The sequence below is a fragment of the Saccopteryx leptura genome, chromosome 7 (assembly GCF_036850995.1).
Source record: "Saccopteryx leptura isolate mSacLep1 chromosome 7, mSacLep1_pri_phased_curated, whole genome shotgun sequence".
Classification (NCBI taxonomy): Eukaryota; Metazoa; Chordata; class Mammalia; order Chiroptera; family Emballonuridae; genus Saccopteryx; species Saccopteryx leptura.
In genome coordinates, this window is record NC_089509.1 from 57,965,371 (window position 1) to 57,981,891 (window position 16,521).

The 16,521-nt window shown below is 38.7% G+C and overlaps 2 protein-coding genes across 4 annotated transcripts in view; one reads left to right on the forward strand and one right to left on the reverse strand.

Moving 5' to 3' along the window:
* The window catches only part of SLC25A12 (solute carrier family 25 member 12), a 209,209-nt gene that overhangs the window by 108,691 nt on the left and 83,997 nt on the right, over window positions 1-16,521 (reverse strand). The window lies entirely within an intron of this gene.
* HAT1 (histone acetyltransferase 1) overlaps window positions 7,092-16,521 on the forward strand; it is a 72,610-nt gene continuing 63,180 nt past the window's right edge. The window contains exons 1-3 of one of the 3 annotated variants that reach the window (XM_066346595.1): window positions 7,153-7,174; window positions 7,278-7,346; window positions 9,331-9,435. In XM_066346595.1, the coding sequence (XP_066202692.1) occupies window positions 7,168-7,174; window positions 7,278-7,346; window positions 9,331-9,435 (181 nt within the window). In that variant the 5' untranslated portion in view covers window positions 7,153-7,167. Of the gene's footprint in view, window positions 7,175-7,277; window positions 7,457-9,330; window positions 9,436-16,521 lie in introns of those variants that run through there. The other 2 variants (XM_066346597.1, XM_066346598.1) reach the window with 2 other exon arrangements.

Genomic DNA, 16,521 nt, shown 5'->3' on the forward strand with positions numbered 1-16,521 from the left:
GCCATACATGAATTTCTTATAGCTCAAGTGACACCAGAAAAATATCAGGGCTTGAATTTCTTTTGCAGTGTTCTACGCAGGGGAGAGGCCTACTAACAAAGGAGACAACAGTAGCAAGAATCCAGAATTTCCTTGTCAGGGAATTTAGTACACTGCAAGATCCTTTTCAGCCAAGGAATTAAGAAAGCATGCTATGTGAGAGGCAGTAAAAGCATTGATGGCAGTCAGCGTCGGCTGAACAAGCAGAGAGGACCAAAACAAAGGCTACTTAAATAACATTCATTTCTCCTCTATTCTGACTTCTAGCCCCCAACACCAGAAGAGTTAGCCTTGAAAAGGAAAGAGGAAAAAATATACCAGAATGGGACACTCTTCCTGGCCCAATCCTTAGGGGTTTAGAGAAGGAAAATAAGCAAAAACTTGACTATAATGTACTCTCTTCCTCATTTCAGATCCTAGTGGCTACAACTTTGGCCAGCTATGGAGGAGGTTTTAAAACAGCAATGTTTTAAAGTAGGCCAGGCTAGACTTTGAGTAATTTAAAAGACCAGAAAACTATGAAATCTCCCCAGGAAGAGAGGGTGTTCAACATAATAGAATAGGAACAGTGACTAGAGAAAAACTAGACATTTTATGTTTATACCCACACCAAGTTCAGATTCCGTAGTAACCTGGTCACATAAAAGTAAGAGTGGTGTGTAATTTCTTTTATTAATTTTTTTTAGAGAGGAGAGAGAGTGAGTGTGTGTGTGTGTGTGAGAGAGAGAGAGAGAGAGAGAAGGGGGAGGGAGGAGCAGGAAGCATCAACTCCCATATGTGCCTTGACCAGGTAAGCCCAGGGTTTTGAACCAGCGACCTCAGCATTCCAGGTTAACGCTTTATCCACTGCACCACCACAGGTCAGGCAGTGTGTAATTTCTGATATAACGTTAAGTGAACGAATCAGAATTTGACATTGTATGTATGTGGCAAGTATAATTGTATGAGTAATCTAAATATACAGGGTGGGGCAGAAGTAGGTTTACAGCTATTTGTATGGAAAATACTGTAATGGAATAATCAAGGAATAATAATACAAGGATAAAACTGTTTCACTCACAACTGTAAACCTACTTTTGCTCCACCCTATATTAAACAAGCCTGGAGCAAATAACCGAATTTTCTCTAAATCACAATTTCGCATAGGCTCAGCAATATGATTTATCTAAGTAAACCTACTATTACACTTCTTTATGCCTTTATTTGTTTTAAGAAATAAAAAGTGTATTTAGTAAGCTTGATTTTCATAAATCCATGTTGGATGATGAATACTTGGCCACCCTCTGTGGACCTGAAAATTAATATTTTTTGTTTTGGGGTTTTTTTTGGTGGTTGTTTTTCAAAGATTAATACCATATTATTTAAAAGTTAAAGACTAAGCACAGTGTGATCTCTCAGTTTCTCCCTTTTCAATTAAAAATGATTATGCTTGACTTTTTCCATCATCTGCAATCATTCCAGTTTACAGGGAGTCCATGCGTATCATTGTTAATAGTGCAGCTATTTTAAAGAACAAGTCTTTGAACCCACTAGTGAAGATTCCTTTAGGCCCAGCTGATGTGAAATCATTTACTCTAACCTAGTTTATCTCGAACTCCAATTTCTTTTTATTATTATTATTATTATTATTTGTATTTTTCTGAAGCTGGAAACAGGGAGAGACAGTCGGACAGACTCCCACATGCGCCCGACCAGGATCCACCCGGCACGCCCACCAGGGGCGAAGCTCTGCCCACCAGGGGCGATGCTCTGCCGCGACCAGAGCCACTCTAGCGCCTGGGGCAGAGGCCAAGGAGCCATCCCCAGCGCCCGGGCCATCTTTGCTCCAATGGAGCCTTGGCTGCGGGAGGGGAAGAGAGAGACAGAGAGGAAGGAGGGGGGGGGGTGGAGAAGCAAATGGGCACTTCTCCTATGTGCCCTGGCCAGGAATCTAACCCGGGACTTCTGCACGCCAGACCGACACTCTACCACTGAGCCAACCGGCCGGGGCCTCGAACTCCAATTTCTATAGCATCATTGATAATATTTGTATGAGGACTCATTTATAAAGTATTCTTCTCACATTGGAATATTTTAGGACACTGGAACAGGGTAAGAATCTCTTGCAATTCTTTGTGGCATATTGCTCATACCTAGGAATACCCTAAACCCTTCTTAACTTAAGATTGGTAAGAGATAAAAAGTTTATGGCTACTCTTTTTGTTTTTTTAAATCTCTACCATACATGACCCTAATGGAAAATATACATGAACTAGATAGCATAAAAATAAAGTAAGGCTCAGTAAAGAGTGACATTTGAAATTACAGCTATTGCTCTTATCTGTCCCAGTAATGATTTAGGTAAGTATTTATTTACTTTTAATAAATTAATAAGGTGTCATAAGGTGCTAAACATATAACTACACAAATTTTACTTGTAATTTCATATGGACTCACAATTAAATCTCCTAATAGTAATTAAAATTGTCATTTAAACATAATCTACTTTATTTATTTTTATTTTTAAATTTATTTTATTTATTTATTTATTTATTTTACAGAGACAAAGAGAGAGTCAGAGAGAAGGATAGATAGAGACAGACAGACCGAACAGAGAGAGACGAGAAGCATCAATCGTCAGTTTTTTGTTGTGGCACTTTAGTTGTTCATTGATTGCTTTCTCATATGTGCCTTGACTGTGGGCCTTCAGCAGACCGAGTAACCCCTTGCTCGAGCCAGCAACCCTGGATCCAAGCTGGTGAGCTTTGCTCAAACCAGACGAGCCTGCGCTCAAGCTGGTGACCTTGGGGTCTCAAACCTGGGTCCTCCACATCCCAGTCCGACGCTCTATTTACTGTGCCACCGTCTGGACAGGCTCTAATCTATTTTATTTAACAGAAAGCAAAGCAAAACCTAAAATGATTATATCATACTGATACTATTTGAATGACTTGGACATTTGTCGTCTCCCTGCAGCAGTCTTGTGCATTTTACTGTAGCCCCACGGTCAAGGCACGTATGAGAAAGCAATCAATGAACAACTAAGGTGTTGCAACGAAAAACTAATGATTGATGCTTCTCATCTCTCTCTGTTCCTGTCTGTCTGTCCATATCTATACCTCTCTCTGACTCTCACTCTGTCTCTGTAAAAAAAAAAAAAATCCCTCATTAATCCCCACCCCCAAATCCCCTCTCCTAAAGGTAGCCATAGTGAAACATGTTAGGTATATTTCAAATATTTTTTATGGTTATATCAAACTACACTTCTTTTTTTTATTTTTATTTATTTATTTTTTTAAAAAATTCATTTTAGAGAGGAGAGGGAGAGACAGAGAGAGAGGAGAGACAGAGAGAGAGAAGGGGGAGAGGAGCTGGAAGCATCAACTCCCATATGTGCCTTGACCAGGCAAGCCCAGGGTTTTGAACCGGCGACCTCAGCATTTCCAGGTCAATGCTTTATCCACTGCACCACCACAGGTCAGGCCAAACTACACTTCTTTATACAAATAAAATAACATAATGTGTATCCCATATGAAAGTCATCTAGCTGGGTAAGGGATTCTGGATAACAGTTCTGGGAACTGAACTCATACTTCACTCCCATACGATTAGCACTATGAGCTAAACAAATGAGTTAATTAGTTATATTTCTGTATTTACTTTGAAATAAAGACATATTACGTACCCATATTTATCTTTTAGATCTCAGCTTTCCTGTCTCCACTTTCTGATGACCATACGTTTAATGCCATGTCTGTAGAAAATATCCCTTCTGGAGGTTTCAAGACATAACAGCAATATTTACTAGTCTACATACTCTTGAACCTATAGCAAACATATGGTTGCTAATTTATTTCTAAGAGTGTAATATGGCCTTTTTCTCCAGAGAAAAATGTCTTTTCCAGACCTTATATTCTAGAATAAATGTTATCAACTAATACCACCTCATACTAAAATAGAATTTTAGAGTTTACAAACCTCTTTGATAATTCTTCCATTTGATTTTCATACCACCCACTGTGGTACCTATTATCTCCACTTAATAGATAAAACAAGGTCACAATCATGAAGAAGTAGAACTTAAGAGTTGTAGGGCTTTAACTTTCCACACCACTATGCTGTCTTTTTCATACATATCAGAACAGCATTGTCCTTTTCATAGGTATATTATTCCATGGTAGTAATATTCACTTTTGAAATTTCCTTTAGAATAAACTAAAATATAAATTTTTATTTTTTATTTTTTAGCAAGAGAGAGACAGAGGGACAGATAGGGACAGACAGGCAGAAAGGAAGAGAGATGAGAAGCATCAATTCTTCATTGTAGCACCTTAGTTGTTCATTGATTGCTTTCCCATATGTGCCTTGACTGGGGCCTCCAGCTAAGCCAGTGACCTCTCGCTCAAGCCAGTGACCATGGGATCAAACCAGGAAGCAAGTGACCTTTGGACTCAAGCCAGTAACTGTGGGGTCATGTCTATGATTACAACATGCTCAAGCCAGTGACCCCATACTCAAGCAGGTGAGCCTGTGCTCAAGCTGGATGAGCCTGCGCTCAAGCCAGTGACCTTGAGGTTTTGAACCTGGGTCCTCTGCATCCCAGGCTGATGCTCTATCCACTGCATTACTGTCTGGTTCCACTGTGCCACTGCCTGGTCAGGCTAAAATATAAATTTAAAAAGAGGGGAAAAATCCTACTGAAAAAGTAAATACATTTTCTGTTCTGGTAATTTTACTATTACCTCTGAAAGAAGTTATTCTTTTATATTTTATGCAAATTATGTCTAAACATGTTTTCTGTGACATTTTAATATTTATGAATAGCTCTAACACAAGGGCAATTTAAAACTGTAATCTTAATTTTTCAAGATGATCATACTAAATGCTAGTTACATGATATATATGTTTCATCATATTTCTTACTCATAGTCATCTTATTATTTTTTTGATTGAGAGCAGAGAGGCAGAGAGACAGATGCCCGCATGCTCCCCAACTGGTATCCACTAGGCAAGCCCCCTATGGGGCATGCTCTGCCTATCTGGGGCAGTGCTCTGTTGCTCAGCAACCGAGCTATTTTTAGTGCCTGGGGCAGAGGAGGCCAGGGAGGCATTGTTAGCTAACTCCTGGAGCTAACTCCTTCAAGCTAATTGAGCCATGGCTGCAGGAGGAGGGGAGAAGGGGGGAGGGGGAAGGGGAGAGGGGGAAGGGGGGAGAAGCAGATGGTTGCTTCTCCTGTGTCCTTAGACTGGGAATTAAACCCGGGAGTTCCATATGCCAGGCCAACACTCTACGGCTGAGCCAACCAGCCAGGGCCCATCTTATTCCTTATTCATATTTATCCTGTATAGGTTTTATCATATCATATTTCTTTACTACAACTAACCATAAAGTCACAGGATTAATATGTTTTTGATTTGCTGCAGTTAAGAAAAATTCTCTTGATTTCTTATTATAAAGATCATAATTGCTGGTCAGCAATTGATCTACAGATAAGGTGGTTTTGGAAAGAAATGAGTCTTGACATTTTAAAGAGATTATAAAAAATTGCTTTCCTTTCTTTGATCCATAATGTCTTTGATTATAGTATTGATTTCTGTTTTCTTCTTAACACATTATGATCATAACTTCTAGTGTTTTAATTAAGGCTTAAAGGAAATGGATCTGCGCATTCTCAGTACATTTTAAAAAATATTTATTGATTTTACGGGGTGGGGGTAGGGAAAACAAGAAATATCAACTAATAGTTGCTTCACTTTAGTTGTTCATTGATTGCTTATCATATGTTCCTTGACTGGGCAAGCCCAGTGTTTGGAACCAGTGACCTCAGCATTCCAGGTCATTGATCTATCCATTGTGCCACCACCTGCCAGGCTCTTGATACATTTTTTTCATCTTTATCTTCAGGAAGCCCATCTCCGTGTAGTCAAACAAAAAAAATGAGGTATCTGAAAAACTGGACTTTTGCATAGGTTGTCTGCTGAGTAGACTTGGGCAATTTTTTGGAGGGCTTTAGTTTTTCCTCCTCTCTAAAATGAAGGGCTGCATTAGTTCTAGACTATCATTCCCAAGGGGCTATTTTAGCTCTACCATCATTATAAAACCTAATAACCAACATTTGTTGACACAGGCATTCTTGCAGTGGTCAGCAAACTCATTAGTGAACAGAGCCAAATATCAACAGTACAACAATTGAAATTTCTTTTGAGAACCAAATTTTTTAAACTTAAACTATATAGATAGGTACATTCCTTATCAAGGTAGCGTCCACACTGGTATTTTGTGGAAGAGCCACACTCAAGGGGCCAAAGAGTCGCCTGTGGCTCGCGAGCCGTGATTTGCCAACCACTGAACACTGTGGGAATATTTGTGGATACTAAAAGTGTCTTATCCTCTGGGACAGTTTCAACAGTTACTAAATACTAACAAGCCCACTAGTGCAAAACAGGTAGCATGCTGTGATGTGGTTCAGGCTACTAGGACTTGAAACGTAGGATGAAGATGAGGCCTCTTGAGGTATTAACAGTTTCAGAGTGCTCAACAGTTGCCTAGTATCCTTAAGAGTGAAAGCAGAGTAATACCTAAATTGATATAAAACTGTATACTGTTAGAAAGCATGAGGCAAAAGATGTTAGGCAAGTATTGACAGCAAAAATAGAAACAAAAGTGAAAAATTTCTCTCGCAACTGCAATTCAATTCCTGCATTTTAAACTAGGATTCAGGTGTTTGTAGCTATGATCCAGGCCAAAGGGAAAGTTTTTCTATCAGTCTCCACTGCCGGCGGCGAGGGGGGGGAGGGGGAGGACGGGACGGGACTGGACGACACGACAGAAAACAGCCATAAAGTATCTATATCATTCAAATCAACCCAGAGAAATTCTCCCAGGGCTAACATAGAAGGTCTCTTTTGTGGCCTCCTCGTCTAGGTCAGGCCTACAAAACGACAAGCAGCACTCCCCGTGGCTAGGCAACGGTCAAAGCTTTCCCGGCAGTGTTGGCCCCGCCTCTTGAGCTGCTTCCGCCATCCGGCGCCTCGAACTCCCTCCTCATTGGTGGGCGGGGACATCCGTCACACAGTGCGCTCATTTCCGGCCAGGGAGCGCGCGGGTTGATTCGTCCTTCCTCGGCCGCGGGTGCACGCAGCTCGGAAATGGCGGGTAAGTTCCCGGGAAAAGTTTACCAAGGGGAGGGGGCGGGCAGGTTCGGGAAAGAACGCCGAGACCGTGGTGACAGTGCCCACTTGGAACTTTTGGGCTCCAGCCGGGGTTCCAGAAGGCCTGCTTCAGCCTGAGCGCGCGGAACTCCCAGCGCAGCTTCCAGTCGGCAGAGGTTCGTGCCCCCGCCCCCAGCTGCCCGGATTTCTGCACCTCTGCGAAGAACTTGGCCTCAGTGGAGGGACGAAGAGGCCGGGATAGAGCGTCGCGATTTGGGCTTTTAAGGTGCCAGCTGTTGTGAGGCCTGTTTCTCTTCTCATTCCTTTTGCCCACGGCTGCTTCCGCTGCACTAGTCTGGATCTGTTCCCGCCAGCTGATTTCAATGCTCAGCCCCCTCTCCCAGGTCTCCCTCCGCCTTCCACTACCGTCAGCTTGAAAGCCCATTGCTGCCTTGCCCTGCGCTTGGGCGCCCACTTGGATCTTGTCTGACTTCGCAGTCTCCTTAATTTCTCACACTTTAGTATTTTTAGGATCTGTTTAGATTTCCTTTGAGAAAGAGGTTCTCATATTATTCCTTCATCTAAACTCTTGAGAGTGTGTCTACTACATGTAATTCTCTGTGTCCGTTCTCTTCTGCCCTCTATTGAGTCTCTTTTACAACACTTAATAACTACTCATTGCTATTATTTTGTATGTGCATTAAGGCTGTTTTGATGTGACTATATACTTTTTTCCCCCAGTTACATTTTCTGACGTGACGAACGGTTTCTATTTATTTTGTCTTTCCCAGGGCCTTCATAGTAGTCTCACTTTATGGATGGGCTGGATAGACAGGTTATATAGCTTGACCTCTACAATTGTTTAAGGAAGATCTGCAGGATCTTGGGAGTACAATGGTACTGTAAAAGAGGGAGACATATGTACTGCATAGAGTGTATATGTTATAAGAATTACACCTAAGTTCGAATCTCGGCTCCATCACTCTAGTTGGATGCCCTAAGCAAAGAAACCTCTTTCTGAGCCTGAATGTTCGAATATGAAAGGGGCTGATATGGTATCTTACAATGCGTTATATAGAATTGTAGGTCAAAGCTAATGTATGATTTCACAAGTTAAATTTTGTTGCTTAGATTATGCATAAATACCTTGAAGTGGGTTCTGTTATCTCAGTTTTACAGGTTAGGGTCACAGAAGTCAAGTAATGTGCTCTAGGTTACAGATGTAAATAAATGGTGGAGACTGGATTTGAATGTAGGAATTCTGACTCCAAATCATTAATCTGTATTGCCTCAAGTGTTCCCCATTTTCTGTGTATGTGTTTTAATCAGTTATTGAAGTTTATGACATACCATTGTATCCCTTTTGTTTCTGCTCATGATTTTCTTCCTGAATTTTTATGTTTATTTTGTCAGGAAATTGTCATCTTTGCTTGAAAGTTCCTCTTGATAATGATTTCTTCCATTGTTAATTGTTTGTTATATATATTAATGGCTAGCCACGTTGTAAAACCATTTGGTTATTCCAGTAGGCTGGAATATTTGACTGTACAAGATGGTTAAAAAAAAAGTGCTTTTAATACAGTGAAAATTTTATTTTCTAACCCTATCACTATCCTTCTCTTAACCTAGAGATAACCATGGTTACCAGTTTCTTATGTATCTTTCCTGAGATAATCTATGCATTATCAGTTGATGGTATTTTAATAGTCTGGAAATACTCTGGGTAGAATTTTTTCATTAAGAAATGAAATCCTATTGTAGTTACCAAAGGACATTCTCACTTTCTTAGTAGAACAGTAGCATCCTTTTAATATTTCTTTTAAAAGTGCTACATAGGTATCCTAGCAGGTAATTTATATATTGGTATCAAATATTCAGAAATGTCAGCGATCTGTCATGTTAATTTTCAGGTTTACTCTTATGTAAAGCAGGTCTATTTCATAAGCCTTTATCTCAGAAATGATGTTTTGTTTGCTTTATAATGAGGCAGACATACGCTGTACATTTATTTAGAGTATATGGAGAATGACCTGTATTTTTATGATTTATAGAAATGCTTTAAATCTTACCTTTAGTCTACTTCTAATAGCAACCCTTTTTTTTTAGGTTTGACTATTTAAACCACTTTCAATCAAACCTTTTAAAAATCTTTTCTCTTAGGATTTGGTGCTATGGAGAAATTTCTGGTTGAGTACAAAAGTGCAGTGGAGAAGAAACTGGCAGAGTATAAATGTAACACCAACACAGCAATTGAACTAAAATTAGGTATGTATATAATTTCTAAGTGGTATTTTGGATGTACTGTGCATGTACATAAATTTAAAATTTGAAGTAGAATTTCATGTAAGAGCTGTTGTTTATATATAGTTTTCTGTATTTATTGAACATAATCACATCTTATTCAGTATTGATTTATGTCATTTGAGAGGTGGCAGAGTGGACCTGTGGTGGAACAGTGGATAAAGCATTGACCTGGAATGCTGAGGCTGCTGGTTCGAAATCCTGGGCTTGCCTGGTCAAGGCACATGTGGGAAATAACTGAGTTGATGCTTTCCGATTCTCCCCCCCACCCCCTTTCTCCATCTCTTTCCCTCTCTCTAAAATGAATAGAGAGGTGGCAGAGTTTATGTAGGAAGTACAGTGTGGCAAAAAGTGACAGGATAAATGTGGTCTCAACCTCTTAAAAATATTTACCGTTGCTTTTTTTTTTTTTAATAAAAATAATAGACAATAACTGTTGGTAGGATTTGGAAAAACACTCATATAATGCTGATGGGAATGTTAAGTTATACAGCTACTTTGGAAAACTGGCAGATTTTTAAAAAGTTATAAACGTGAATTTATTATATGACCCAGAAAGTCTACTAGATATCTACCCAAGAGAAGTGAAAACATATGTCCACATAAAAACTTGTAAGTGGATGTTCATTAGCAGCATTATTCACTATAGCCAAAAAGTGGAACCAACCCAGCTATCACCTGGTAAACAGATAAACAAAATGTGGTATGTATGTCTATGTGACGGAACATTATTTGACAATAAAAGAAATGAAGGTCTGGCAATGCTGTAACATGGGTAAACCTCAGAAACCTTCTAAGTGAAAGAAACTAGCTCCCCCCCCCCAAAAAAAAGCTCCTATGCTATATGATTCCATTTGTACAAAATGTTTGGACAAGCCAGATCCATAGACAGACAGTAGATTAGTATTTGCCTGGGGCTTAGGGTGAGAACAAATGATGGAAAATGAGCATGAGATTTTGGAGGGGAGTCATGGCAATATTTTAAGATTAGATTGTACAATGGTTACACAATTTTAAAATCATTAGAAGTCATTGAATTATACACGTAAAATAAGTGAGTTTTATGATATATAAATTATACTTCAGTAAAGCTATTTAATTATATGCTTGTGAATCCTGGTTCCATCACTTTTTATGTCTCAGTTTTCTCATCTTTAAAATGGAGGTAATAGTTCTTTATAGTCTTTGTATAAATTAAATGAAAGGTGAAACACAAAGTGCTTGAATAACTTCACTTTTAGAAATTCTCAATAAATGTTAGCTGCAGTTATTTAAGCAATACAAGCATAACAAGTACAAAGAAAATGACAAAAAAGGTAATGATACACTGACTCCTCACTACAAAGATAATACTGACTTAGACTTTTTCATTGTACGGATATTATTTTTCTAAAACCCGATCCTGTGGTAAGGCTGTTTTATTATTTAACTTCAGTAGCACTCTCTGTAACTACATATAGATGTACCTGATTCTTTTACAATAAATTATGTAGTATGCTGTGACTATATTATAACATTTTTAAGTATTCCCTATTGGAGGATTGCTTCTGCTCTTGCTATTAAAAGTAATTCTCTAATACTTATCCTTGTTTTATCTTTACTCACTTGTGTGAGTGTTCAATGGAATGTGTGCTAGAAATTGAAAAGCTACATCAGAGTTTCTCAACTTCAGTATTATTGATGTTTTGAGTCAGATAGTTCTTTGTTATTCTGTGCACTGCAGGATGTTTAGCAGCATCCCTGGTCTTACTATATGACAGTAACATTATTCTACGGTTACAACAACCAGCACTATCTTCTGACAATGACAACTATCCCCTGAGGGTGATGGGCAAAGTTGCTCCTGTTTGAGAACCAATATGCCAGATCAAAGGGATATGAGCATATTATAATGTTAGTAGCCATTGCCAAATTGCCTTCCAAAAAAGTACTGATACTTAAACCAAAAGTTTTTGAGACTGCTTTTTTACCTGTACTCTGGTCAGTGTTGCATATTAACATTAAAAAAAAAATAACACCTTGCCCTTCTGATAGGTGAAAGATGGTTTCTTGTTTCAATTAGCATTTTATTAGTGAGAAGCAGCAGCTTTTCTTTTGATCATTTTTATGTCTTTTGACTGTGTTCTCCCCACAAGACTATTTTTTAAGTTGTTGTAAGAACATATAACATAAAATTTACCATCTTTACCATTTTTTTTTAAAGGTTAGAGTGATTTTTTTTAAATTCATTTTTAGAGAGGAGAGAGAGAAGGAGAGAGAGAGACAGAGAGGGAGAGAGAGGAGAGAGAGACAGAGAGAGAGAAGGGGGGAGGAGCTGGAAGCATCAACTCCCATACGTGCCTTGACCAGGCAAGCCCAGGGTTTTGAACTGGCGACCTCAACATTTCCAGGTCGACGCTTTATCCACTGCACCACCACAGGTCAGGCCCATCTTTACCATTTTTAAGTGCGTAAATCAGTAGCATTGATTATATTCACATTGTTGTTCTACAGACCTCCAGAACTTTTTCATTGTGCAAAGCTGAAACTGTATACTCACTAAAAAATTTCCTATTTCCCTTCCTTCCAACCCCTGGCAACCACCATTTTACTTTCTGTTTCTAGAATTTAAATATTGCAGATAGCTCATATGAGTGGAATCATACAGTATTTGTCTTTTTATGATTTATTTGTGGCTTATTTCACTTAGCATAATTTCCCCAAGGTTCATCCATGTTGTAGCAGGTAACAGGATTTCCTTCCTGTTTAAGGCTGAATAATAGTCCATTGTATGTGTATAATACATTTTGTTATCCATTCCTGTGTTGATAGATATTTGGGGTTCTTCAACATCTTGACTATTGTGGATAAGGCTGCTATGAATATAGGTGTGAAGGTATCTCTTGGGGATGTTGCTTGGAATTCTGATATATACCCAGAAGCGGGATTACTTGATTTTATGATAATTCTAATTTTAGTTTTTTGAGGAATCTCCATACAGTTTTCCATAGTGGCTGCTTCATTTTACATTTCCACCAACAGTGCAGTTTCTCCATATCCTTGTGAACATTGTTATTTTCTGGACTTTTTTTTTGGCTATGTTTATGACTCTTTTTAAAATTTGATAATTAAAATTGATTTTTAATTCTAAAAGGAGTATGTATATCCTTTATATTCTAAGAGAATCTCCCCTTTTTTATCATATTGCAAATATTCTAAGTTTTGACTTTTTTTTTTTAGATTTTTTAATGATTCAATTTATTCACATACTTAAAGCTTTGTACTTCTGAGTGAAAAATCTGTCAACCACTTAGAATTGGTTGTTTTTGGTAACTGTGTCTATAAAAAGTATGTCTTCTCTTTATGGTGTTGTTTCTAGAAGCACGTATTTCCAATGTCCTTAAATTGTTTATCCAAAATAAGAAATCTCCAAAATACAATATGGTTGGATTATTTGCTGTCCCATATTTAGTATTTTCATAGACTTTTGTGAGTTTGTTATATAGAAGTTAAACTTTATCAAGGGAAATATCTTTTTGTTTTATGAGCTTTTTTCATGTCTTATAAAAAAAGGCTAAGATTATAAAGAAATTTCTTTTAAGAATGTTTTGGATTTTTTCTTCTTAAAATAAAAACTTTTGAATCTATCTTGATACAGATATGAGGTGGGAATCCAGCTTTGTGCTTTTTGAGATAAGTTAGCAAATTATCTATCTGCTAATTTGTTGTCTTTTTATTAATGATTTAAAATTTCTCTTTTATCATACTAACATATCATATGTTCTTGGATATTTGTCCGTGAGACAGTGTACTATTATATTATAATAAATGCTGTAACTAATACATAATGTGATTAGGCCCTATTCATGACCTTTCAAGAGTTCTCTTAAGTCTAATGTTTCTTCTACGAGAACATTTTATCAAGTTTCAAAAAGTTTTTCTTGATTTTTTAAAAATTGAATTCTTGCCTGACCTGTGGTAGCGCAATGGATAAAGTGGCGTCCTGGAATGCTGAGGTCACTGGTTCGAAACCCTGGGCTTGCCTGGTCAAGGCACATACAGGAAGTAACTATTCCGAGTTGATACTTTTTGCTCCTCTCCCACTGCCCCTTTCTCTCTCTCTCTCTCTATCTCATCAATAAATAAAATCTTTAAAAAAATGGAGTTCTTATTCTTAAGTTTAAAAGTAAGTTTAGGAAGAATCAACCAACATTCTTACATGGTTGGGTCTTTCTTTTTTTTTTTTTTAATTTATTTATTAAATTTCATTGCTGGGTCTTTCTAATAGGAAGACTATCTTTCTCTTTGGGCCTTTTATGTTTATCTGTAGAGTTTTAAACTTTATAGATAATCAACCTTTTAAAATTTTATTTGTAGGTATTTCATCTATTTTATTGCTATTATAAATGTCATCTTTTCCATTATATTCACTATCTTTTTTTTTTTTACAGAGAGAGAGAGTCAGAGAGGGATAGATAGGGACAGACAGACAGGAATGGAGAGAGATGAGAAGCATCAGTTATCAGTTTTTCATTGTGACACCTTAATTGTTCATTGATTGCTTTCTCATATGTGCCTTGACTGTGTGCCTTCAGCAGACTGAGTAACCCCTTGCTCAAGCCAGCGACCTTGGGTCCGAGTGGTGAGCTTTTGCTCAAACCAGATGAGCCCGTGCTTAAGCTGGCAACCTTGGGGTCTCGAACCTGAGTCCTCTGCATCCCAGTCTGATGCTCTATCCACTGTGCCACTGCCTGGTCAGGCTATTTACTATCTTTTTAATAGTGTGTGGGGGAAGTATAGAAAATATTATATATATTTTTATTATTATTTTTAGCTAAGAGGAGGGGAGATAGTGAAGCAGACTCTTGCATGTGATCCGACTGGGATCCACCTGGCAACTCCATCTAGGGCTGGTGCTTGAGTACTGAGCTATTTTTATTTTATTTTATTATTTTTTTTATTTTATTTTATTTATTCATTTTAGAGAGGAGAGAGACAGAGAGAGAGAGAGGAGAGAGAGATAGGGGGGAGGAGCTGGAAGCATCAACTCCCATATGTGCCTTGACCAGGCAAACCCAGGGTTTTGAACCAGCGACCTACTGAGCTATTTTTAATGCCTGAGGCTGACACGCTCCAACAGAGCTATCCTCAATGGGGGGGGGGGCACTTCGAACTAATTGAGCCACTGGCTGCAGGAAGGGAAGAGGGAGAGAAGGGGAGATGTTAGGGGTGGAAGCAGATGGTTGCTTCTTCTGTGTGCCTCGACCGGGAATTGGACCCAGGATATCCATACACCAGGCTGACACTCTATCCACTGAACCACCAGCCAAGGCCAAAAATAATTTTTTTTTTTTTTTTTTTTGCATTTTTCTGAAGCTGGAAACAGGGAGAGATAGTCAGACAGATTCCCGCATGCGCCCGACCGGGATCTACCCGGCACGCCCACCATGGGGCGAGGCTCTGCCCACCAGGGGGCGATGCTCTGCCCATCCTGGGCGTCGCCATGTTGCGACCAGAGCCACTCTAGCGCCTGGGGCAGAGGCCACAGAGCCATCCCCAGCGCCCGGGCCATCTTTGCTCCAATGGAGCCTTGGCTGCGGGAGGGGAAGAGAGAGACAGAGAGGAAGGTGCGGCGGAGGGGTGGAGAAGCAAATGGGCACTTCTCCTGTGTGCCCTGGCCGGGAATCGAACCCGGGTCCTCCGCACGCTAGGCCGACGCTCTACTGCTGAGCCAACCGGCCAGGGCCTTTTTTTTTTTTTTTTTTTTTTTTTTTTTTTTAAATAATTTTTTTTACAGATTTTACTCCCTTTCATCAAGACCCACAACTCAAATTCTACACATATATAACAGCTAAAATCGATTAGGTTGTTTGGTCATTCTAATTCTTTATAGTTATTAGCAATAACTTAAATCAAACCAACCTTCCCTCCTCCCTCCATCTTTCCCTTTGCCCTCATATTGTTACTGATTTCTGATTTAATTCCATAGAGATCAGATTATTTCAGTTTTTAAAATTTATTGAGAATTGATTTATAGCCCAGCATATATCATCCATTTTGGTGAATATCCCAGGTGCACTAGAAAATACTTTATATTCTGCAGTTCTATATAGGGTTCTATTAATGTCAGTTGGCTTAATAAGGTTGTTCAAGTCTTCTATGTGTATATATATAATATGTATATATATTATATATATATGTTTTTTAATTTTTTGACAGAGAGAGAAGGACAGACAGGAAAGGAGAGATATGAGAAGCATCAGTTCTTCATTGTGGCACCTTAGTTGTTTACTGATTGCTTTCTCATATGTGCCTTGATGGGGGGGAGGAGTGACAGCAGAGCGAGTAACCCCTTGCTCAAGCCAGTGACTTTTGGCCTCAAGCTAGCGACCATGAGGTCACATCTATGATCTCATGCTCAAGCCAGTGACCCTGTGCTCAAGCCGGTGACCTGGCATTTTGAACCTGGGTCCTCCACATCCCAGTCTAACGCTCTATCCACTGTGCCACCACCTGGTAAGGCTCAAGTTTTCTGTATTTTTGCTGATTTCTATCCACTTATTTTATTAGAAAATTGAGAGAAGACTAGAAATCTCCAACTGTAATTGTGAATTAGTTTATTTTTTCAGTTATCCATTTATGCTTTATGTATTTTAAAACTCTGATATTAGGTGTATACAGATTTAGACTTAATGTCTCCTGACGACTTGACCCTTTTATCATTATAAAATGTTCCTTTTTTATCTCTAGTAATAAAGGAATTTTTTTAATCTCTGGCCCCTCTTTAAGTCTTCATCTTGACTTATATTGAAGTCTACTTAGTCAAGTATGAATATTGCAACAAGAGTCTATTAAGCATGGGAGAAATAACAGCATGTTGAGGGACAACCATGTTTGTTCATGTACTATTAGAGCAACAAAGTCTAGAACTTTTAAGGAAGAATTTGGGGATATGGAGAATTTTGTTGATAATTGACCTGTAAGTTTTACAGTTGTTACAGTGAGTTTGGGAGAAGTGGGAAATGGCATTTAGATTAGTAGTTTTATGCTACTGGAGGAGGATGAAAATCC